The following is a 24375-nucleotide window of genomic DNA, read 5'->3' as shown; positions in this document are numbered from 1 at the left end:
TGAACAGAAACGGTGGATATTATAGCGGCGGTAGTGCTGAAAGCGGCAAAAAAATATTTTTTTGGTTATGGTTTGGAAGTGGGTTACGTATTATTGAGTATATATATAGGCGGGATAAAATAGTATAGCAGATTACGGTAAAAAGGAGAAGGTGAATACAAAGTGAAACTACTGGCAAAAACAGAAAGAGGAAAATAAGACGACAGAAAAGATTTCGAAATGCAACAGTGACAATAACAAACGTAATTGTTGGATTCAAATTAATGATATCAATATAATGGAAGGAAACATTCCACGTGGGAAAAATTATATATAAAAAAACAAAGATGAGGTGACTTACCGAACAAAAGCGCTGGCAGGTCGATAGACACACAAACAAACACAAACATACACACAAAATTCAAGCTTTCGCAACAAACTGTTGCCTCATCAGGAAAGAGGGAAGGAGAGGGGAAGACGAAAGGAAGTGGGTTTTAAGGGAGAGGGTAAGGAGTCATTCCAATCCCGGGAGCGGAAAGACTTACCTTAGGGGGAAAAAAGGACAGGTATACACTCGCACACACGCACATATCCATCCACACATACAGACACAAGCAGACATATTTAAAGACAAAGAGTTTGGGCAGAGATGTCAGTCGAGGCAGAAGTGTAGAGGCAAAGAAGTTGTTGAAAGACAGGTGAGGTATGAGTGGCGGCAACTTGAAATTAGCGGAGATTGAGGCCTGGCGGATGACGAGAAGAGAGGATATACTGAAGGGCAAGTTCCCATCTCCGGAGTTCGGATAGGTTGGTGTTGGTGGGAAGTATCCAGATAACCCGGACGGTGTAACACTGTGCCAAGATGTGCTGGCTGTGCACCAAGGCATGTTTAGCCACAGGGTGATCCTCATTACCAACAAACACTGTCTGCCTGTGTCCATTCATGCGAATGGACAGTTTGTTGCTGGTCATTCCCACATAGAATGCATCACAGTGTAGGCAGGTCAGTTGGTAAATCACGTGGGTGCTTTCACACGTGGCTCTGCCTCTGATCGTGTACACCTTCCGGGTTACAGGACTGGAGTAGGTGGTGGTGGGAGGGTGCATGGGACAGGTTTTGCATCGGGGGCGGTCTTTCCGCTCCCGGGATTGGAATGACTCCTTACCCTCTCCCTTAAAACCCACTTCCTTTCGTCTTCCCCTCTCCTTCCCTCTTTCCTGATGAGACAACAGTTTGTTGCGAAAGCTTGAATTTTGTGTGTATGTTTGTGTGTCTATCGACCTGCCAGCGCTTTTGTTCGGTAAGTCACCTCATCTTTGTTTTTTTATATATAATTTTTCCCACGTGGAATGTTTCCTTCCATTATATATATATAGGAAGGCCGCAGTCTTTTATATATATATATATATATATATATATATATATATATATATATATATATATATATATATATATATATATATATATATAAGACTGCGGCCTATCAACCAATCATTTACTTTGCTCAAATTGTGCTATAAAGCACTTTTCTTTTCTCAACAGTTACTCAATCTAGCCATCTAACCTCCAACTTTCTATTCTGGTGCAATATATCAAAACTTTCCTTTCTCTTCTTAGCTCTACCATTTATTGTCTATGTTTCACTTCCACATAAGGCGTCAGAAAATATTTCCAGAGAAAGACTTCTTAGCACTTAAGCTTATATCCATTGTCAAAATATTTTTCTTTTTCAGCAAAAATTTTCTTGCTATTTGCAGAATGAATTTTTACTCCACAGCAGAGTGAGCACTGATATGAGAATTCCTGGCAGATTAAAATTGTGCATTGGACCGGAACCGGAAATACTGCCTTTTATTAGGAAGAGCTCTACCAGCTGCGCTATCCAAGCCAACTCCGGGCCCACCTTCACAGCTTCATTTGCACCAGTAACTCATCACCTACTTTCCAAACTTCTTAGACTCTCTTGCTTACCTTGTGGGACTAGCACTCCTGGAATAAAGAACTCTAGAAGGCAGGAGAGGGGTACTGGCATGGAGTTGTAAGAATGTGTCACGAGTCATGTTTGGGTAGCTCAGCTGGTAGAGCACTTGCCCATGAAAGGTAAAGATCTCAGGTTCGAGTACTAGTCCAGCACATACATTTATTTTGCCAGAACATTTCTTGGTATTGTCAATCTACATTGTGTCTTCTTTATTTCTACTGTCCTGGCATGCTGGATGACATGCTCAAGATATTCCTGTGATTATTTCAATGATTAATGTAATGCTTTCTCATTTCTGTTATGTTCTGAATATCGTGAAAACATTTGCCAGTATATAAGTTGTGGTGTCACTGCCAGACACCACACTTGCTAGGTGGTAGCCTTTAAATCAGCTGCGGTCCATTAGTATACGTCGGACCCGCGTGTCGCCACTGTCAGTGATCGCAGACCGAGCGCCACCACACGGCAGGTCTAGAGAGACGTACTAGCACTCGCCTCAGTTGTACAGCCGACTTTGCTAGCGACGCCACACTGACAAATACGCTCTCATTTGCCGAGACGATAGTTAGCATAGCCTTCAGCTAAGTCAATTGCTACGACCCAGCAAGGCGCCATCACCAAGTTATATTGAGATGATAATACTGTATCAACAAGACCAATGTTCTACAATTATGGATTAAAGTTAAGTATTCCAGAAGCTACGTACTTTTCTTTATAGCATTCATTACGTATCCTGTTTCAGACCTCACGCCAGCCTGCATGAGTTTAAGTGCGTGCCTTTCGGTTTCCTCTCATTGTGTCTAGGCTGTCTTGTCTAGACACAACATAAGTAGTCCAAATTTCATAAGACTTACGTGAGCATGGTAATTTCTTTGTAATCTCCAAATTTTCGTGATTGTAACTGAGTTTATGTTATCAGCTTCCTTGATATTTCAACAGATGGATCAAGTGAAGATCTTGGTTGGTTGGAATCCAGACAGTGAGCAAACTTGAACTGAACAAGCCACACACCATCTTTTATGGCAACAACTGTTTTCTCTTTGTTGGCAACAGTGTTCCATTATGAATCAGACTTACACAATTTGAGATGACTTTTAAGCAAACTGAGCACTGAATTACCATGTTTTAATAAACTAAAGTTTCTGTCCATATAAATTAACACAGATATCAATATTAGGAAAAGGATAGGTTGTTACCCACTAAAGATGACATGTTGATTACAAACAGGCACAGTGTTACATAATTATCTTTCAGCCAAGCCTCCTTCACATTCACACAAGCACCTCACTCACTCACGACAGCCATGTCTGGCAGCTCTGGCCAGAAAGCAACAATTACATTAAGTGGCAGTCTGGAGTGGGGCAGGGAAGGAGGAGGGATAGCAGGAGGTAAGGGTGGGGTGACCGAAGAGCGCTGTCAGGTGGGGCATGCAAGGACTAGATGGAGGCATAAGAAGACTGCCAGGCACAAGTCTGTGTGGCATGGGTAGGTGTGGAAAATAAAACACAAAAATATGTAAGGATGAGGGAGGAAATGTAAACAATAGAAGTAATTATAATTGGAATTGATCTAATATAGTCCTAGCCTAGCATTTTGGAACTAGAGAAACACACTGTAAAATGAAAGTATTAATTTTAGATCATCTTCCTAAAATATTTCAAATAAGAATTGTGACCCATAGAGGTGTGACTGTGTGACTTAACAGCAAATAGACTCACTGATAATTCAAATTCAAAACCACTATATCTAAGTAAAAAATAGCTATTCTATCTCGATTACAGAAAAGGAACATCTGTGCTGTCTGCATAAAATGGAAACAACAACTCAGCAGAACACCCAGAAGCACATTATTAATCTATTCTTCTAGCAATTGTTTATTGTAAATTGATGGAAAAATGGACCATTATGTGAGAGAGAAAGGCTGCTCCAATTTATACGGAACACCACTAGATGAATAAGAATAATTGTATACACACATTGCTGACATCAATCTTCTTTTCAATTACGGACATATTTTGTATGGTCACGTTAGTTTTTTTAAATGAACAACTGCTTTGTAAGCAGGAATTTTCAAAGCTATAATATTAAAAACTCAACTGATCCTATATTGGTATGCATGCAGCAGCATGTGCTACCAATGTGTTCCTAAACAGTAGGCACAAAAATGGGGTTTTTCGGGGCTCATACCTTGGGTTCTATTCATGACAGAAAGGCAGGGTCAAATGTTTTGGATAGCCCTTGGGCTAGGAACCATTTGTATACCCAACAGAACTATCCTATAGTACAGGGTCAAAGTTGGAATATTACACACATCCTCCCCAGCTTTAGGCATATGGAGAAAATTGGTTAGTCTTTTTTCCCTTCCTTAGGTGTACCGTATTTACTCGAATCTAAGCCGCACTCGAATCTAAGCCGCACCTAAAAATGAGACTCGAAATAAAGGAAAAAAAAATTTCCCGAATCTAAGCCGCACCTGAAATTTGAGACTCGAAATTCAAGGGGAGAGAAAAGTTTTAGGCCGCACCTCCAAATCGAAACAAAGTTGGTCCATTGTAATGTGAGACACAATTTAGGTCGAATGAAAGACGATACAGCTACAGTAGTTTGGTTCAAGTCGTAAGCTTAGCAGTTAAGCTTTACCAGGTAGCCATTGCTATGCGTCAGGCGCTCCGTTCGTATTTATACGGGTACCCTTCCTTTATCATGTGCTTCGTCTGGTTTGAATCGATTGCTTATTTTGCTTTGATCTGATAAGTGCCGTTTTCTTTGTTATAGGTGTTTACGTCACTCTAAGCTGAAAATGCATTACTGTACTGTGTCATGCATTGTTTGTCGCATTTTGATAGTGCGTGTTTACGGCCTGTCGCCGCTCGCAGCATGACTTGCTTTTGTGCCCGCTACCGCCGCTTAAAAAAAAGAGGAATCGTCTCATTAGCGAAACATTGGCAAGAGACTGCTATTTGTTGTTACTTACACTGCTGCTTTCTTTGATAATGATCAACAAGAACCAAATAATAGACTGCGTATGATAGAACATGTTCTGAACGAGTGTTTAGCGAAAATTTTTCTCCGTTTGAAAATCTTTGTGGCCGCTTCTTTAGTACATCAAATTCTGCACAGAAATTAGTCATCTTACATTACAATCTAGTCAGTTGCCGTGCTTCATTTCTGACTGTATCACTATTAGGCATAAGAATAATACGAATATAAACATGACACGATACGTATATTCTTCCGCGTTTGCTGTTGTCTCACTCTAGTTTCATAGTTTATTAGGCAGACAGGATTTAAATGAGATAGCAGCAAACACGAAAGAATACATGGCAAAATGTTTATATTCGTATTATTCTTATGGTGAACAGAATACTGCATGTGATTCACATTTCATCAGGTTCCTATTAGCAACCATCTAACCATCTCTTCTCACAGGTAGGAATAAAACTCGGAACGTAGAGTTGGCCATATTGACAAACATCCCTAACAGTCTTGCCAGTCGGATTTTCGTAGTACACTGAAATTCTGCTACATTCGAAGATGAACAATACGGAATTTGTATTTACTTCGTTGGATAATGTATGAAAATGCAGTGGTCGAAACTCGGGCAGAGAAAAAAAAAGCTCGTCTTCTAACTTTTTTTTAAATTTATTTACTGATGCAGAGGTTTTGGCGCCAGTATTTATCTTTGTGCCCACAAAGCATACTTGTGTAGCGCTACATATATTCGACAGCAGAAGTTAGTTGTGGCGGCACCTATCAACATTTTTCAGAACTTCCGCTTGCTTTGCACTCGATTCTAAGCCGCAGGCGGTTTTTTGGATTACAAAAACCGGAAAAAAAGTGCGGCTTAGATTCGAGTAAATACGGTAGTTTTCATTCCACCTTAAGGGGGTTATGGAGGTGCCACTTAGTTCATGGGCGGTTCCTGAGGGGGGAAAAAAAAAAAAAAAAAAAAAAAAAAAAAAAAAGTGTTTTTCACCTTTTTCCTTGACAGCAGTGGACATCTAAATAACCAATAGCCGCAAATTGTGTAAATTTTAGTGGTATATTCTTTAGGAATTTATCTAGAAGTATCATCTTCCCTTTTTCAGAAATCTTAATCTGTTATCGAGAAACACCTCAGAAACATGGTTTTTGTGCACAAAAACAGAGCCATGGATTTCAAGACGGCTATGTACAGCAAATGGCTGAAATTTTTATGATGTATTCGTAAGATCCTGATCTCAAACAACCTACACAATTTATTTGACACCTTTATCCATTCTGAGACAGAGCTCCAAAGTTACCCCACTTGTACACACAACATACACACGTAAAAACTGGTGTGAGGTAAAAACAAAGTGACGTAGAAATATGCTGTAAAGTGTCTCCATTATCGTCAGAAGAGTTCTGGGAACCCAAAGTAGTTGTATTGAAGTACATGCAAAATTATTGTGCATGTAAAATCTAGTCTGAGGTGTAAAGTTAGTTTTGCATTATTTCAGTTTCACATAAGTAGACTACCAAAATTTTACTGACCCATAATGTTCTTTTAATTGAGTGTCATGCCCTGCTGTATCATGGAAAGAAGGGAACCAATGAAAACATGCTCCTACTGCAGCACAAAAAAGGTGATTATGGTACTGTTAAAAAGACTGACTGGAAAGTGGGGTACCAGCTGCCTGTCTACCTTCATCAGCACCTTTTTAAAATTTTTGGCATGTGAATATATTGATGATTCTTTATGTTGACGGAGAAGGAGGCAGTGGCAGTAGAAATTGATGAAAAGTAATAAATACTAGACGATAGCAGATAGTGGTTGTCACGGAGAAAGAGTGAAGAAGACAGTTGTAGTGTGAGAGAAAGAGAGGTACATAGTGGCAATGAACTATAGTTGAAAGTAACAGAACAATGCAAGGTAAAGAGTGAAGGAGATAGTGCCAATGGGAGAGGAATAAAGAGAAGGAAAATGTGAAAGTGGGTAAGAGCCAGTGATGATAAGAGATAGACTCTATGACAATGATAACAAGGAAAAGAGAGATAATGACAGAAGAGATGCCAGCAGTGGGAAGGAATGAATGACAGTAGCAGTATCAGAGAACAAGAGGCAGTCAGTGACAATAATAGTAGGACAAACAATGGAAAATTGCTATAAGGCAGGAGCGTGTGACAAAGACAATGAGATAATGACAATGAGCTGGGCTCAATGAGCTAGAGAGAGGATAGACAAGTAGGAGAGGATGGATATGAGTGACTTACAGTGATGGACTAGTGAGTGTGCATGAGTTACAGTTGGGGGAGCTTGTGGGGGTGAGAGGTGAGCTGCATGTAAAAAGAGCATGAATATCTTCACAAACAAAAACATCTGGGAAAATTTTAAACAAGCTGAGGAAGGTAAATGAGGCAGCCTGGTACCCCACTTTTGTTTTAAACAGGAGTATATTTGCTTTTTTTGTTCTACCACAGGAGCATCTTTGTGCTGCTGTTCACAATATTTAGAAAGCTGAAGACAGTGATTCTTAGGTTGGTATCAAACTTATTGAATTCTGAAAAACTTTTGACACAGTACCATGTTAGTAAACTAAATATGTTGCTAGTTGTTGGAACAAATATACAGCTGGCTTGAGGACTCACTGAAAAAGAGATCCCAATATGTCACCTTCAAGAAGACATTGTTGGAAATGAAAGACCATGGAGTCTACAATACTACTCTTCATTCTTGGAGGTGAAAAGCAGCATCAGGCATATCTTCATGAGGTGCAACAGGAACTGTAGTATACATGACACACACACACACACACACACACACACACACACACACACACACAAATGATTTCCATAGCTCTATATGAGTTTTCATGGAAGAGAAAATTATATCCAAAAAGTTGGTGCCGGTGTAATAATATTGCAAGACACTGAGCTGCTTCTGAACTATCAGTGCCTTGTACAAAAACTGACAGCTGAGCCTCATAAAAGCAAATGTACTTTAAAGTGTGTAAATAGCCAAAAATGCCTTACACTGACTGAGTGCACTATATGTGATACATGGTGGCTACACTGAAAATAAATTGTATTACTCACTGAAGCCAGGGTGCCAGCAAATTCAAATTTACACTCAAGATATATGAACAAGTGGGGATGGGGAGATTTATACAACATGTCAATGCCACACATGTATAAGCCAATGACTAGAATACAACAACAATTAAACATTCAGTGGCACTTTTGTTCAACAGTACTCTTCATATACTCGTGACATCTTATATTCATGGCGTAATGTGTATGAATCCATGTTTCATATGAGTAAACAACTTGTCAAATTAGTCCTGATACTTCACTTTTTTCATAAAAAATTTAACAGAGTATGCCTTTTTTTCTAAACGATGCTATCTTGTTCATGTATATGGTGACTGGTAACTTTGAAAACCAAACCTGATCAATTTAGTTCCCACAACAGTGGTCTGCAGTTCGTTTCACCGAGTAATAACATGCTAATTTCTATTTAATGAGTTTCTTCGTTTATTTTCTATTAGGTAACTTATATTTTCTCTTTGGCAGAGAGCATAATATACTGAACATTTGATCCAAGACAAAATTGTTTATCACACTGGGACACAAATGTAGATCTCAGTCTTTTGTTTGCGTAGTGGTATCTACTAGCCTGTCTGAACAAGCCTCTCAGACCAAAAGCTTTAACTTGTCTCTAGTTCCTCTCAATACCTTCTAAACTTCACGAATATTCTCCCAAAATGCTGTAGAACTACCACACTTTTGGAGAATGGATATAGTGAAGAGTTTGACCTAATCACAGCTTCAGTGTACTAAGATGGAGTCAACTCTCATATGAGCACCTGAAGGCAAACTCAGATTTGTAAATAGTCAGTTTCCCGCAGAGGAAGCTTATAACTAAGATTCAAATGGAGAATGAGATGAAAAGCACTAATTTTGAATGTTTTTATAGATATAGTTTTAATATCCCAGGAAGCCTCAAATCATTCCACTTTCTGCTGTAGAACGAAAATTCATTGTGGAAAGTAAATGTGAACAACAGATTTTTCTGCATGTGAGATAGCAGGCATGTTGTGCAATTTATGGTATGAGTTGCAAGTTAGTGGAGTTTTGAAAGATGCTGTTAGTAGGCCTGATAGCTTATGAGAGAAAGAAAAAAAAGAAAGAGATAGAGAGAGAGAGATAGAGAGAGAAAAAATAACTTTTTGTGCATTTAAAAAAAGACGATACATTAATTCAAGATATAATCTGTTAAAAGGACTAGCAAAATCAAAGTTAATATTGTAACACCTGGCACACATCAAATACTGAGTCAAGGCTAAACATCCCTCTATTGTTCCCCTTCTGCAATGTGTGAACTAATATTGAATATATGAATCCTGTCTCAGATTTGCCTTCTTTTTGACGATAGATGATGCAATTATTGAAGGAAAAAAGTTAATCACTTAATAATGTACAATGACTGTCTAGGCAGTGTAGGTTACTCACCCGTTGGCGTTATAATGTTTGCAAAGAACATTGCTATTGCCACCATCAGTACTACTGGGAACTGTAACAGAAGATACATGCAGTTCAGTTACACAACAAGAACTAGAACATATACTTGTTGAAAGAAATAGGTAGCACAGTTTTTAACAACATACTTCTTACAAGAATTATCTATCAGAATGCAGTCTGTAGAAAGAAAAGTTGACTAGCAATGGGGAGGATGGAGAAGAGGGAAGACGACGTGGAAAGGGGGGGGGGGGGGGGAGAGGAGGGAGTTGGTAAGAAGAGGGATGGGAAAGGAAGGGAAAATTTTAATAGCGCTACTTCCCACTTTCTCTAATCTGAGTTATTCAAATAAACATATCCATTGTATAACATTTCTTCATTTATTTCTCTCCTCTTCATTTCAAAGTACAAGTTAGGGGCACAGTAGATCACAGATTATAAAAGCATGAGTTTTCTGTACATACTTCATAGTAAGAACAGAAAGTGCTCACATTGCAGTAAAAAATGAAACATGACATATTTAAAACACAATACAGATGGTGAATCAATACAACCAGTAAATGTTCCAAACATAGTAGCACTATTACAACCTTACATGAGTAATATATGTAGCAATAGCGTCCCATACACAACAACATAGAATGTATTGTAAGAATAAACAACCATTTCTTACCAGAATACACGACAGTGGTGTTAATAAAAGTAAAACTTTTATAAGCTGCAATTATTTTGATTTCAATGACAAACTTTATGCGTATATGCTCTTATAATATAAATAAAGGAAGAAGAGAAGGCAAAACTCAGTGTACAGTTGAGACATTGAATGGTCAGGAGGCACATAAATAAGTCTTTAAACAGTGCTAAGCTTTTCACTTATGTCCATCCACAGAGCTAAGTAGTGTGGAAAACACACAAACAAACACCAAGAAAGACACACAGGCGCACACACACACACACACACACACACACACACACACACACACACACACACACACACCTGCATGGCTACACTGTCCTGGTCAACTACATTGGGTTGAGGTGCAGTGCTGATACAATATTGTTGACCTGAGCAATGTAGCTGATCAAGTGTATTTATATTTTATACTAGTCAGCCCTGAAGGACGGCATCATCAGCAAGCTTAGTAACATTTCCGATATTCCTTTTGTTTATTTACCACTTGATGCCTCAGCTAAAGGGTGAGTTGTTATCTTTGCTCCTTCCATTATTTATAAAATATTTTCCATTACAGTTTTTAAGAATGATATAGAGAGAATTATATTTCAAAGGAACACAAAAGGTTGCTTAAAATTTAACACTGTTGATGACAAGTTTAAAAACATTCTAGAAATCGATCATGCCCTTTTCAAAGGAACCACTTTTCCATTCACCTATATCACATGTGAGAAACCATGAAAAATGTAAATCTAGGAGACAGCTGTAGATTTTAGACCCACTCCTCCCAAAAGCAAGTTCAGCATCTTAATGCTGACACCACTGTAATCAGTCACTTTCTTCAAGAACAAAGTACTAACCAAAATTAAGTTACAGCTACCCTTACTTTCATCAGTATTTGGGGGGAAAAAAAAAACCATGAACCAGGAAGAGGAGAGCTCAATAAGTTTAAAAAATAAAACTGACGAAGGAAAGCAAAAATTAACACAATAGAGAAAAATGATGACTACAATAGCATTAATAGGAAAAGTCAGAGTTTTGCTTCCAATCAATGTTAAATTCATTATATAGAGATTAATTTTGGACCAGACATGGATACGAAAGGAAAAAAGGAAACATTCTGGTATTCAGTGGAACTGATTTTCAGTAAACCATGAAAACCATAAATTTGGATGGCGAGATGGGAATTCTGGAAAATGAAAAATCGTCACTGATATCATGAAGAAACACAAAATAGTAATCATGGCTCTTCAAGAAATCAGAAACAGTGATCAAGACCCTACAAAATTATCGACTCTATCATAGAACCCAACTCTCAGTCCCCCAGACTTGCAAGTCTATCTTTGAAATCTGCAAATAAGACATACACAATTATCAATGCACAGCTCCGACCAATCATAAAAAATAATACTCTGAAGGGCAAAGAAGAAACACAGAAATTTTGCGATCTCCTGGATCAAGTCTTAATCAACATTCCTCCAACAAACATAAAAATTCTCCTTGATGACTTCAATGCTCAACTGGGGCAAGAAAAAAGATATAGAGATATCATCGGAAAATGGCCAGCACACAAATGGACCAACAAGGTTAATTGAAACTTGTAGAAACCATAACCTGGTCACAAAATCAACATGTTTTACAAGGACACCTCACAAATTAAAAACCTGGAAACACCCTGATTTACGAAAGGATGAATGGCAACTGGAACATGTATGCATGGATAAATTTCTCCATCGTGAAATCTACAACATCAAAGTTTTGAGGGGTGAAGACTCAGGGTCAGACCACTATGTTGTGAAGATCAAAGAAAAATTAACACCAATGGTAAAGAAAAGGTCTCAGAAAAAACTAGAAGAAAATTTGACCCAACCATCTTATCAAAAAATGATGAATACACTAGGAAAATCAGGTGAAGGGTCTGTTGTTGTTGTTGTTGTTGTTGTTGTTGTTGTTATGGTCTTTAGTCCTGAGACTGGTTTGATGCAGCTCTCCATGCTACTCTATCCTGTGCAAGCTTCTTCATCTCCCAGTACCTACTGCAACCTACATCCTTCTGAATCTGCTTAGTGTATTCATCTCTTGGTCTCCCCCTACGATTTTTACCCTCCACGCTGCCCTCCAATACTAAATTGGTGATCCCTTGATGTCTCAGAACATGTCCTACCAACCGATCCCTTCTTCTGGTCAAGTTGTGCCACAAACTTCTCTTCTCCCCAATCCTATACAATACTTCCTCATTAGTTATGTGATCTACCCATCTAATCTTCTGCATTCTTCTGTAGCACCACATTTCGAAAGCTTCTATTCTCTTCTTGTCCAAACTATTTACCGTCCATGTTTCACTTCCATACATGGCTACACTCCATACAAATACTTTCAGAAGTGACTTCCTGACACTTAAATCTATACTCGATGTTAACAAATTTCTCTTCTTCAGAAACGCTTTCCTTGCCATTGCCAGTCTACATTTTATATCCTCTCTACTTCGACCATCATCAGTTATTTTGCTCCCCAAATAGCAAAAATCCTTTACTACTTTAGGTGTCTCATTTCCTAATCTAATACCCTCAACATCACCCGACTTAATTCGACTACATTCCATTATCCTCGTTTTGCTTTTGTTGATGTTCATCTTATATCCTCCCTTCAAGACACCATCCATTCCGTTCAACTGCTTTTCCAAGTCCTTTGCTGTCTCTGACAGAATTACAATGTCATCGGCGAACCTCAACATTTTTATTTCTTCTCCATGGATTTTAATACCTACTCCGAATTTTTCTTTTGTTTCCTTTACTGCTTGCTCAATATACAGATTGAATAACATCGGGGAGAGGCTACAACCTTGTCTTACTCCCTTCCCAACCACTGCTTCCCTTTCTTGTCCCTCAACTCTTATAACTGCCATCTGGTTTCTGTACAAATTGTAAATAGCCTTTCACTCCCTGTATTTTACCCCTGCCACCTTTAGAATTTGAAAGAGAGTATTCCAGTCAACATTGTCAAAAGCTTTCTCTAAGTCTACAAATGCTAGAAACGTAGGTCTGCCTTTCCTTAATCTTTCTTCTAAGATAAGTCGTAAGGTCAGTATTGCCTCACGTGTTCCAGTATTTCTACGGAATCCAAACTGATCTTCCCCAAGGTTGGCTTCTACTAGTTTTTCCATTCGTCTGTAAAGAATTCAAGTTAGTATTTTGCAGCTGTGACTTATTAAACTGATTGTTCGGTAATTTTCACATCTGTCAACACCTGCTTTCTTTGGGATTGGAATTATTATATTCTTCTTGAAGTCTGAAGGTATTTCGCCTGTTTCATACATCTTGCTCACCAGATGGTAGAGTTTTGTCAGGACTGGCTCTCCCAAGGCCGTCAGTAGTTCCAATGGAATGTTGTCTACTCCGAGGGCCTTGTTTCGACTCAGGTCTTTCAGTGCTCTGTCAAACTCTTCACGCAGTATCGTATCTCCCATTTCATCTTCATCTACATCCTCTTCCATTTCCATAACATTGTCCTCAAGTGATTCGCCCTTGTATAGATCCTCTATATACTCCTTCCACCTTTCTGCTTTCCGTTCTTTGCTTAGAACTGGGTTTCCATCTGAGCTCTTGATGTTCATACAAGTGGTTCTCTTATCTCCAAAGGTCTCTTTAATTTTCCTGTAGGCAATATCTATCTTACCCCTAGTGAGATAAGCCTCTACATCCTTACATTTGTCCTCTAGCCATCGCTGCTTAGCCATTTTGCACTTCCTGTCGATCTCATTTTTGAGACGTTTGTACTCCTTTTTGCCTGCTTCATTTACTGCATTTTTATATTTTCTCCTTTCATCAATTAAATTCAATATTTCTTCTGTTACCCAAGGATTTCTACTAGCCCTCGTCTTTTTACCTACTTGATCCTCTGCTGCCTTCACTACTTCATCCCTCAAAGCTACCCATTCTTCTTCTACTGTATTTCTTTCCCCCATTCCTGTCAATTGTTCCCTTATGCTCTCCCTGAAACTCTGTACAACCTCTGGTTCTTTCAGTTTATCCTGGTCCCATCTCCTTAAATCCCCACCTTTTTGCAGTTTCTTCAGTTTTAATCTACAGGTCATAACCAATAGATTGTGGTCAGAGTCCACATCTGCCGCTGGAAATGTCTTACAATTTAAAACCTGGTTCCTAAATCTCTGTCTTACCATTATATAATCTATCTGATACCTTTTAGTATCTCCAGGGTTCTTCCATGTATACAACCTTCTATCATGATTCTTAAACCAAGTGTTAGCTATGATTAAGTTGTGCTCTGTGCAAAATTCTACCAGGTGGCTTCCTCTTTCATTTCTTAGCCCCAATCCTTATTCACCTACTACGTTTCCTTCTCTCCCTTTTATTACACTCGAATTCCAGTCACTCATGACTATTAAATTTTCGTCTCCCTTCACTATCGGAATAATTTCTTTTATTTCATCATACATTTCTTCAATTTCTTCATCATCTGCAGAGCTAGTTGGCATATAAACTTGTACTACTGTAGTAGGCATGGGCTTCGTGTCTACCTTGGCCACAATAATGCGTTCACTATGCTGTTTGTAGTAGCTTACCCGCATTCCTATTTTCCTATTCATTATTAAACCTACTCCTGCATTACCCCTATTTGACTTTGTGTTTATAACCCTGTAGTCACCTGACCAGAAGTCTTGTTCCTCCTGCCACCGAACTTCACTAATTCCCACTATATCTAACTTCAACCTATTCATTTCCCTTTTTAAATTTTCTAACCTACCTGCCCGATTAAGGGATCTGACATTCCACGCTCCGATCCGTAGAACGCCAGTTTTCTTTCTCCTGATAACGACATCCTCTTGAGCAGTCCCCGCCTGGAGATCCGAATGGGGGACTATTTTACCTCCGGAATATTTTACCCAAGAGGACGCCATCATCATTTAATCATACAGTAAAGCTGCATGTCCTCAGGAAAAATTACGGCTGCAGTTTCCCCTTGCTTTCAGCCATTCGCAGTCTATCAAATATAATACGCCAGAAGAATTAACAACCAAATAAAAATCTATAGCAGAAGAATTGGCTCCAATAAATCCCAGGGAGAAACATGAGTGGTGGAATGAAGAATGTGACCAGGCATTAGAAAGGAGACACCAAGCTTGGAAAAAGCATCAAGCCCAAAAGTCTGAAGAATCACATCTAGAACTAATTAAGCAAAGAAAGTCAATCCATCAGACACACAAAATGCAAACATCTTAAAAATACCCTAGAAAAGATAGAAGAGATCTTCCAGAAGAAACAGTCAAGACATTATTACACAACCTTTGGAAGATATCTTAAAAAGTATGAGTCCCCAACATTAATGCTGAGAGAGAAGTCAGGAAAGTTGGCGCATAGTAATCAAGAAAATGCAGGGATCCTTGCAGAGACTTTCAACAAACTTTTAAATTGTGATGACTCACTGGAAACATTTCAAGTAGACACTGAAGCACCTATTTTAATCACCCCAGACCTTACATATCCTCCAACTATCAATGAGGTAGAGGTTGCAATTCAGGAACTAAAAAATTGTAAGTCATGATGTGAAGACCACGAATTTGCAGAAATATGGAAGAATGCTAGAAAACCTGCAGTCATAAATCTCCACCAACATATAATTGAAATGTGTATCACAGAGAAAATTCCAGAGCACTGGATCTCAGGAATAATACACCCATTATTTAAAAAAGGAGGTAAAACCAACTCAGATAATTACAGAGGAATAGCCCTTCTGGACTGCATATACAAAATTTTCTCCTGCATAATTTACAATAGGATCAAAACATTATGGAACCACAACTTGGAGAGTATCAAGGAGGATTTCGACCATACAGAAGCTGCTCAGGCCAAATTCTTAGCCTGAAACTAATAATGGAGTATTACAAGTACAGAAACAACAGTTATTCATCTCATTCATAAATTAAAAAAATAAAATAAAAAGGATAATGTTCATAGAACCACACTTCTAAAAATCCTTAGAGCATATGGCTTCCATCCCAAATTGGTAAGACTCATTCAGCTAACTTTAACTAACACAAATTCAAAGGTCAAGTTTAGAGAAGAAATGTCAAAAGCTTTCACAATAAAAACAGGTCTCAGACAAGGCGAGGATTGTCCCTTTTGCTTGTCAATGTGGTCCTCGATTACATCATGACAATCTGGCAAAAAGAAAATCTATGTAAAATCAATCAAAATTTGAGGAAAACCAGCAATAAGAGCAAACTGCCTTGGGTTTGCTGACGATTTAGCTCTCTTGGACCTTGACATGGAAGTAGTTCATGCTCAGATTACAAGTCTTCAAAAAATTGCTTCAAAAATAGAATTACAAATATCCTTTGAGAAAAATGAAATCATACTTATGAAGCCTCTTTGCACAGATAAAATCTTCATAAATGATCAAGCAATTAACATAGTTCTACAATTTAAATATCTTGGAGAAATTATTTTGCACAACTTGGGTGAAAAAGCAACAGGGATAAATAGAATCAACAAAATGAAAAAAAAAGCACAATTTCTAACCTGGTCAACATATAATAATACATGCCTGTCAACAGACACTAAAACCCAACATTACAAAACTGTAACTCTCCCAGAAGCAACTTATGTCTGTGAAACTTTGTTTCAAATTGAAAATGAAAGAAGAACCAATCAACTCCTCAAGACTGTATGAAGAATTATCAGAACATGCATCAATAAAAAATACCAGGTTGATGGAGTCTGGAGAATCTTCCCTAATGAAACTATCTACTGTGAGTTGACCCAATCACCAGCACAATGAAGAAGAAAAGAATCTCATATTTCTATCACATCTTACGATTGCCCGACAGCAGGATTTTAAAACAGCTAGTTATGAGAAGTCTCGGAAATAATACAGGAGGACGGCGAGTCAAAGAAATTCTGCAAGATCTTGAAGCAGTCGAACTTAGAATTACTGATGCTGAGAACAAAATCAAAATTAACACTCTCCTTATGAATCATAAATTTTCTGCAGAAATGACGCACTGATGACCAGTAGAGATTTCAGATGAGTTAAGAAAACTGTGTTTGGAACAAATGAAAAAGTACTGGGCTGAGTACAAGAAGCAAGTAGTACAATCTTCAAAGGGAAAGTGAACATGTGGAAAATCAAGTTAATAATAATAATAATAATAATAATAATAATAATAATAATAGCATTACCATTACCATGTAAGAGCCAAGATCAAATAACAATACAAGACTGATTTCAGCAACAAACATTGGTTCAAATGGCTCTGAGCACTATGGGACTTAACATTTGAGGTCATCAGTCCCCAACAAACATTAGCACTCCTATACTATTCAGGTTGATAAGCCCACTACAATAGTGGCATGCTGCCCAGAGTGGGGGGGAAAATGAAGACATCTGGTTAGTCACTGCAGGGGTGCTTCACATCCACAGGGTAATGAAGATAGCATTACACGACATATATAGCTAAGTGACCTATAAATAAGGATGGGAAAAATTGTTTTATTTTGAGGCCAATTTCAGTGCTATTTTTTGCCAAGCTCACCAGTATTTTTGTGAAGCTTGGCGATATTTTTTGCCAAGCTCACCAATATTTATTGGAGAGCTCAACTACATTTATTGCCAAATTTGGTGTTACTTTCTTGAAATTCAGGGCTACTCATCTAGCTGAATTTGGAGTTACTCTTTTATCTGATTTTGGAATAACTGTTTTCGCCAAATTCAGGGTTATTTCCCTGATAAATCTGAAATTTGAAGTTACTTTCATGCCAAATTTGAAGTTACTTTCATGCCAAATTTGAAGTTACTTTCATTCCAAATTTGAAGTTACTTTCATGCCAAATTTGAAGTTAGTGTTTGTCTTCAAATTCAGTGTATTTTTTCATCAATTTTTTTTTTCATCAATAACTATAAGTTACAAACACATTTCTTTGTATGGGAAACAGCAAACTCCGCAATATTTCTTAAAAAGCAACAATATGATGGTATTTTGTAAAAACCACCGATTCTGCATTATTTCACCAAAACTGCCAACTTCCTGTCATTTTTGTGAAATTTTCCTGTCCCTGCAAATGAACAGTATGAGCCATATCACATAGTTACTCCCAATATTGAAAGATGACCCTCTTGCTGCTACCTGTCACTTGAAAATAACTGGACTATGCCACAAATAATGCCGGTCCTGGCTATACAAACAATCTCAATCCCTTCAATGTCTCTCTCAGCCACTCTTTTGCCCTACTGTCATCGCCAGGCTGTGTTGGTGCTCTACTAAAACTACAGTCCAAGAGTTAGCCGCTGCAGCTGTTATGTTCCATCATGTTCGAATCCTGGTGATATGATGCAAGATCTCCCTCCAGGCACGCCTGGTTGTTGTTTTGGCCATCAATTTTTCCAGAGACATTCCAATGCTTTCTTTGGCACCCTCTATTCACTTTCTCCTCGATTTTCTTCTATATCTTTAACTTTCTGTTCTTCCAAGCAGTCCAGCTTTTTCTAGTGAGTGTTCTGATCTCATAATTCAACCCGAGTACGTTAATCTCATATGGAGTATTTTGGCCCTTCCTTCTTTGACATTGTATAACAGATAAATGACACACCACAGAAAACATCAGTTAAGATACTCAACTACTTCAGTAGCACACTTAGTAGCCCATTTGAAAATACTGTTAAGTCAACAAAATATGGCACACATTTTTAAGCAGTTAACAGAGAAAATCACTGCACAATGGGGTGCGAGTTGTCCAAATGAACAAATAAAATGGAGACAAAGTTAGCATTGCATGTGTGCATAAAATAGCATAATGTGTGTCTATAGGTTCTAACATTTTCGGACAACAAGAGACAGTGTGGTATTGGGTTGCAAGGCACACACATCTCTCAATTCAGTTAACTTGTACGTTGGGTGTAGCCGATCCTCTTCCCTGGGTAATCAGTTATGTCGATTTCCTACAAGCTGCATCTCTGAAGGCTATAGCTGGTTAAGGAAATTTATTAAAATACTTCTCTATCCTTGAAATAATTTTGGTACTCATATAATACTTTTGAGTTCCATCATTTTATATTTTCAACTTTCACAGATAATAACTTCTGCAAGCTAACTTACTCCTTACACATTAGACTCATTTAACACATTCAAATAGCATACATGTGTCTCGTTTTGTTCATAGTCTTAAGTGAGTCCAATACATGAATGTGCATAGCAATCTATCTTCAACTGTTCAATAGTCTGTTTTGCAATCACCACAGACACTAACACATCAAAGAATGCGACATAATTATTCGTTGAGTTCTCCTCATGTCTTCTGTGGCGCTTGTTGTCATCGTCAGTGACTCACCCCTCTTACAGTCTTCTAATAACAAACTTCCGACCTGTACATAGAAACAGGTGGATCGGTAGAAACGTTCTCACTCTCTCGCACTCGTACCTAAAATATCGGTTGTTCGAGACGGTTGAAGGCCGAGTGTTTCTAGAATTTTCTCCAAAATTCTTGAGGCACTACAAGGTCATTTAGGATCTTCCATTTGCATAAGCTACTGTAATATATAATGAAAATAAATAATAATAAAAAGTGAAAGACAAATGTTGATGATTGCAACTGAGTGCAATACAAGTTGTGTAAACAAACAGAAGGAACTGGCAGGCACGTGTATCAGTTTATTTCTTTTTTATTTAAATGTGTATAGTGTGTGCACTTGCCTTTAATAGAACTTTCATGGAAAGAGGAAAGTGTTAAAAAGTTCAAGCATTGGTCAGTGTGAAATGCTCAATTAACTACAATGAAAAAGCTGCAGAAAATGTAACAGCCTATTATTGTTAACTGTAGCAGCATTATCTTTCTACATACTAAGAAAACATATTTGTGGAGCTTGTATTTAGCTCTCTTGTCATCTGCTTGTAATCCATAATTTTGTTCTACATACTACTCTTGTATTCACTTATCTCAAGCAATAAACAAATGCAGGAGGTGGTCTAGGGAATACACAATTGGAAAGACCCATCCTAGTCCTTTCAGATTGCAAAGCAACAGTCACAAAGGAGAAAACCATTAATTACAACAGAAAATTATCAACAAATACACAGAGTAAATGAACAGTACTCACAGTGATGTATTTCCATCCCTTTTCAGTCTCCAGAGGACATGGCTGAGCAGCACCCTCACCATCCTGTACTTGATAGCGACCCAAAAACAAGTCAATGGCATCCTGTAAAGTAAGGAAGCCACTATGAGCGTGTCTCAGTATGTTAGGTACCCAGATCCAACTTAACAAATCAGCGTATAAACTAATTAACTAAATACTGATAATGGATGGGATAAAGGTAACCAGCAGCAATACAACTGATATCATTGCACAATCTTTTCAGACATCTCCCAGCTCAGTTTTATAAGACTTTTCTCACACAGTGAAACAGAAACCACTGCCTCTTTTAAGTTTGGAATTACATCATTTTGCTAATTTCACTTTATCTCCCATGCGCAAAATAGAGTATTCTGCATAAAAGTAGCTGCTTCATGTTACAATTGATTTGTCCAGCTAGTTGCCACTTTCTTTCTCCTATGTCATGCATTTTATCGTCACATGTAATCACAGTATCCCTATCCACTCAGAATCTTACATTTACAAACTCCTACACTAACCTACCGCATTGTTATCTACATGAGTTAAAGTTCCATTCTGTTAAGATGGGGAGGGGTCTGTGAAGTGATTGTGGAGGAGGTGGGTTCAAGCAGTGGGGATAGGGGACGATCGTTAGGGATAGTGAAAGGAGGTGTTCTAGAAGGGTGGGGTGGGGGTGGGGGTGGGGGGTGAGGGAGAGGAATGAAGAGGCTTGGTGGGCTAGGGGCTTTCATAACAAAAAATTAAATAGAGGCGGGAAGGTCATCCAGTAGAAGAATAATGAATAAAATGTTTCTCTTTTACGAATTACATTTCATCTACACACACACACACATACACACACACACACACACACACACACACACACACACACACACACACACACAAATGGTTCAAATGGCTCTGAGCACTATGGGACTTCAGTCCCCTCGAACTTATAACTACTTAAACCTAACTAACCTGAGGATATAACACACATCCATGTCTGAGGCAGGATTCGAACCTGCGACCGCAGCGGTCGCGCGGTTCCAGACTGTAGCACCTAGAACTGCTCGGCCACTCCGGCTGGTGCGCGCGCGCGCCCACACACACACACACACACACACACACACACACACGGACAGACACACAGAGAAGGAGAGAGAGAAATGAGCATAATGGGATTCCTAACCTGCCTGAAACCATCAGCAAAATTGTTCTTGCAGTAGCGGGTTAGAGAATTGACAAGATCTCGCAGAAGACCAATGCGAGTCCTTTTTCCAGTACGTGTGAAATCAGTCTTCAGAGCACCAGTCCCCGAATACTGTATACTGAGGACATCTGCATTGTCGGCCCACACCTGCTTGAAGAGGTACTCGAGGAGTGGTTGCTGTTGAACAGCCTGACTTTGTTGTAGGAGGCCGAGCTTCTGTGCGGCAAATGACAAAAAATAATAAATTAATGAAATATTGCAAAATATATCTAAGAAACACAGGTCACCATTATAGCAATTTTTTTGATTTAAAACATAAAAAACATTATTTAATGTCCATTCACTGTAAATATGTCAACAATACCACTTTTTAGAAACAACCCATCATCACAATTTGACAGGCATGATGCTCTTATAAACTGCAATACTTCGATAATTACTTCTCCACCTTTTTATGAACTTCAGCCTTCAGAATGTCTCATTAAATCATTATTCCCATCACTTCCACACAATGATATTTGGTTCTTGATATGCAAGCTGGGCTCAGATAACCCAAGCACATGGCCCATTTACCCCATTTTTGAAAGCTTTATTGGGTAACTGGGCAACCCATCAAAGCTTATAGCCTAAAAAAGAGACACATGCCGGCAGTAACATTTCCAGGTTCCATTATGTTTCTAATTTATGCTATGGTAACAGTAATTTTCTTAATATTTGCAGTGAACCTGTAATTAGTTCATGAGCTCAATATGTCATCATATTTCTATGAAAACTTTGCACTACATAACTGTTTCAAGTAAATCACAACAATTATAATCATTAAACTGCTTGTTGAAGAGTGATTCCATCATCTTTCAGCACTGCCAACTGCCTGAATTGATATTAGCCTCATACGTTTTGTGGAAGAAAGAAACAAGGCCCAGTTAGCCACTGGTCCCAAGATATCCCAATGGACCTTACAAAATTGAGGGATTCCATCAGATTCTACAGGCTTTTTCAATTTTAATGATTTCAGCTGTTTTTCAGTCCAGCTGACACTAATATCTGTATTACCGTATAGTGGTGTTGCTGAGTCTCAGACAGGCACAACAAAAAGACTACTCAAAAAATTAGCTTCCATTCAAAAGACCTCCTTCTGAATTAGATTGCAGACATACACAAAAGATGACCTTTTGGTTGAAATCTTACTTTTTTTTTGCGCACCTGTTGTGCCTGTCGCAAGTCAGCATTTCCACTATATGGTGAGTAACAATCCATCTGTTTCATGATATTACATTATTCCATCCTTGATTTTCCATTGTTTAATATGTATATTAGTCATCTCTGCTGTGGTGTGAGAATAGAATGGGGCTGTATTCTTGAAGCTTCTTTAGTAAAGGAACATTTGAAAATGGAGTTCAACATTTCTGGTTTTTCTCTGTTACCCTTAATTTCGGTTTCTGAGTGCCTGGACACTAACTTTGCTGCCTGAACAAATGGCCAGAATTTTCTCCAATGTCTTATATTTGATAGTGACAAAAGCATGCTTAACAAGAGCACAAATTGAATATCATTTAACACAGCCTAATTGACAGCTGAAAAGGCCTACAACTGGTTCACAGCAAACAGTTTGTCTTAATCTCACAGATAGTCATATTATGCAATTTCAAATAAGCAACAATGACTTGCTAGACATTAATAGTCAGACACTAAATGCAACACTGTATGTAAAATACCTACATTTCCTCCTAGGTATCAAGATAAAATAGAACCAACATGCCGAAAATTAATTAGGAAGCTCTGATCGGTATTTTTATTCTTATAAATAATCTATATCAACTCAAAATAATATTTATATCTAAAAACAAAGATGATGTGACTTACCATAAGAAAGCGCCAACAGGTTGATAGACACACAAACAAACACAAACATACACACATAATTCAAGCTTTCACAACCAACGGTTGCTTCATCAGGAAAGAGGGAAGGAGAGGGAAAGACGAAAGGATGTGGGTTTTAAGGGAGAGGGTAAGGAGTCATTCCAATCCCGGGAGCGGAAAGACTTACCTTAGGCCGGTATTACACTATCAAATTTCTTTGTCAAAGATTTGATCAAAGATGTGATCCAATATTCCGTCCAATATATTTGACAAAGATCTTTCACGTAGCGCTAGAGGGGGTATTACACTGTCATCAAATTTTTCGTCAAAGTTCAAGATGGCTGACAACAACTTGTTACAACCGCAGCAGTTCTATGTACTCCAATTGCATTGTGTGCACATGCGGAAAAGAAGTGGGGGAAAAAATGGAACCCCACATACGAGGTTGACAGTCTTAAAAGTCCTGGGATTACAACTTGATAATAAATTCAGTTGGGAGGAGCACACCACAGAACTGCAGAAAGGCCTTAACAAATCTGTATTTGCAATTCGAGTGTTAGCAGACATAGGAAACATAAAAATGAAAAAGCTTGCATACTTTCATTCCATAATGTCATATGGGATAATATTTTGGGGTAAACCTTGAAGTCAAACAAGTTTTCAAGGTCCAAAAGCGTGTAATACGTATTATTTGTGGAGTAAATTCACGGACCTCCTGCAGAAACCTTTTCAAAGATCTGGGTATACTAACTACTGCCTCTCAGTATATTTACTTCTTAATGAAATTTGTCGTAAATAATATATCTCTTTTTCCAACAAACAACTCAGTTCATACATACAATACCAGGAACAAAAATGATCTGCACAAGGACTTAAAAGCGTCTGTGATCTATTCTGTTACTCGTTTTTATTCTCTGTGGGTGTTTTTAGTATTTGGAAAAAGGGACCGATGACCATCGCAGTCTGGTCCCTTTAATCCCACAAACCAACCAACTTACTTTAGTTCAAAAAGGGGTCCACTACTCAGGAACACTCATCTTCAATAATTTGCCAGGAAACATAAAAAATTTAGTTAGAAATAAAGA

The 24375-nt window shown here is 38.3% G+C and overlaps 1 protein-coding gene across 1 annotated transcript in view; it reads right to left on the bottom strand.

Annotated features, from left to right (window-relative positions):
• LOC126452537 (phosphatidylinositol-3-phosphatase SAC1-like) overlaps window positions 1-24375 on the bottom strand; it is a 78964-nt gene that overhangs the window by 11963 nt on the left and 42626 nt on the right. Inside the window, exons 10-12 of the mRNA XM_050091097.1 lie at window positions 21410-21646; window positions 20224-20325; window positions 9435-9495 (exon numbers count right to left, since the gene is read on the bottom strand). Of these exons, the coding sequence (XP_049947054.1) occupies window positions 9435-9495; window positions 20224-20325; window positions 21410-21646 (400 nt within the window). The remainder of the gene's footprint in view (window positions 1-9434; window positions 9496-20223; window positions 20326-21409; window positions 21647-24375) is intronic.

The sequence above is a fragment of the Schistocerca serialis genome, unplaced genomic scaffold, assembly GCF_023864345.2.
Source record: "Schistocerca serialis cubense isolate TAMUIC-IGC-003099 unplaced genomic scaffold, iqSchSeri2.2 HiC_scaffold_897, whole genome shotgun sequence".
Lineage (NCBI taxonomy): Eukaryota > Metazoa > Arthropoda > Insecta > Orthoptera > Acrididae > Schistocerca > Schistocerca serialis.
This window is presented reverse-complemented; position numbering and strand designations above follow the sequence as displayed.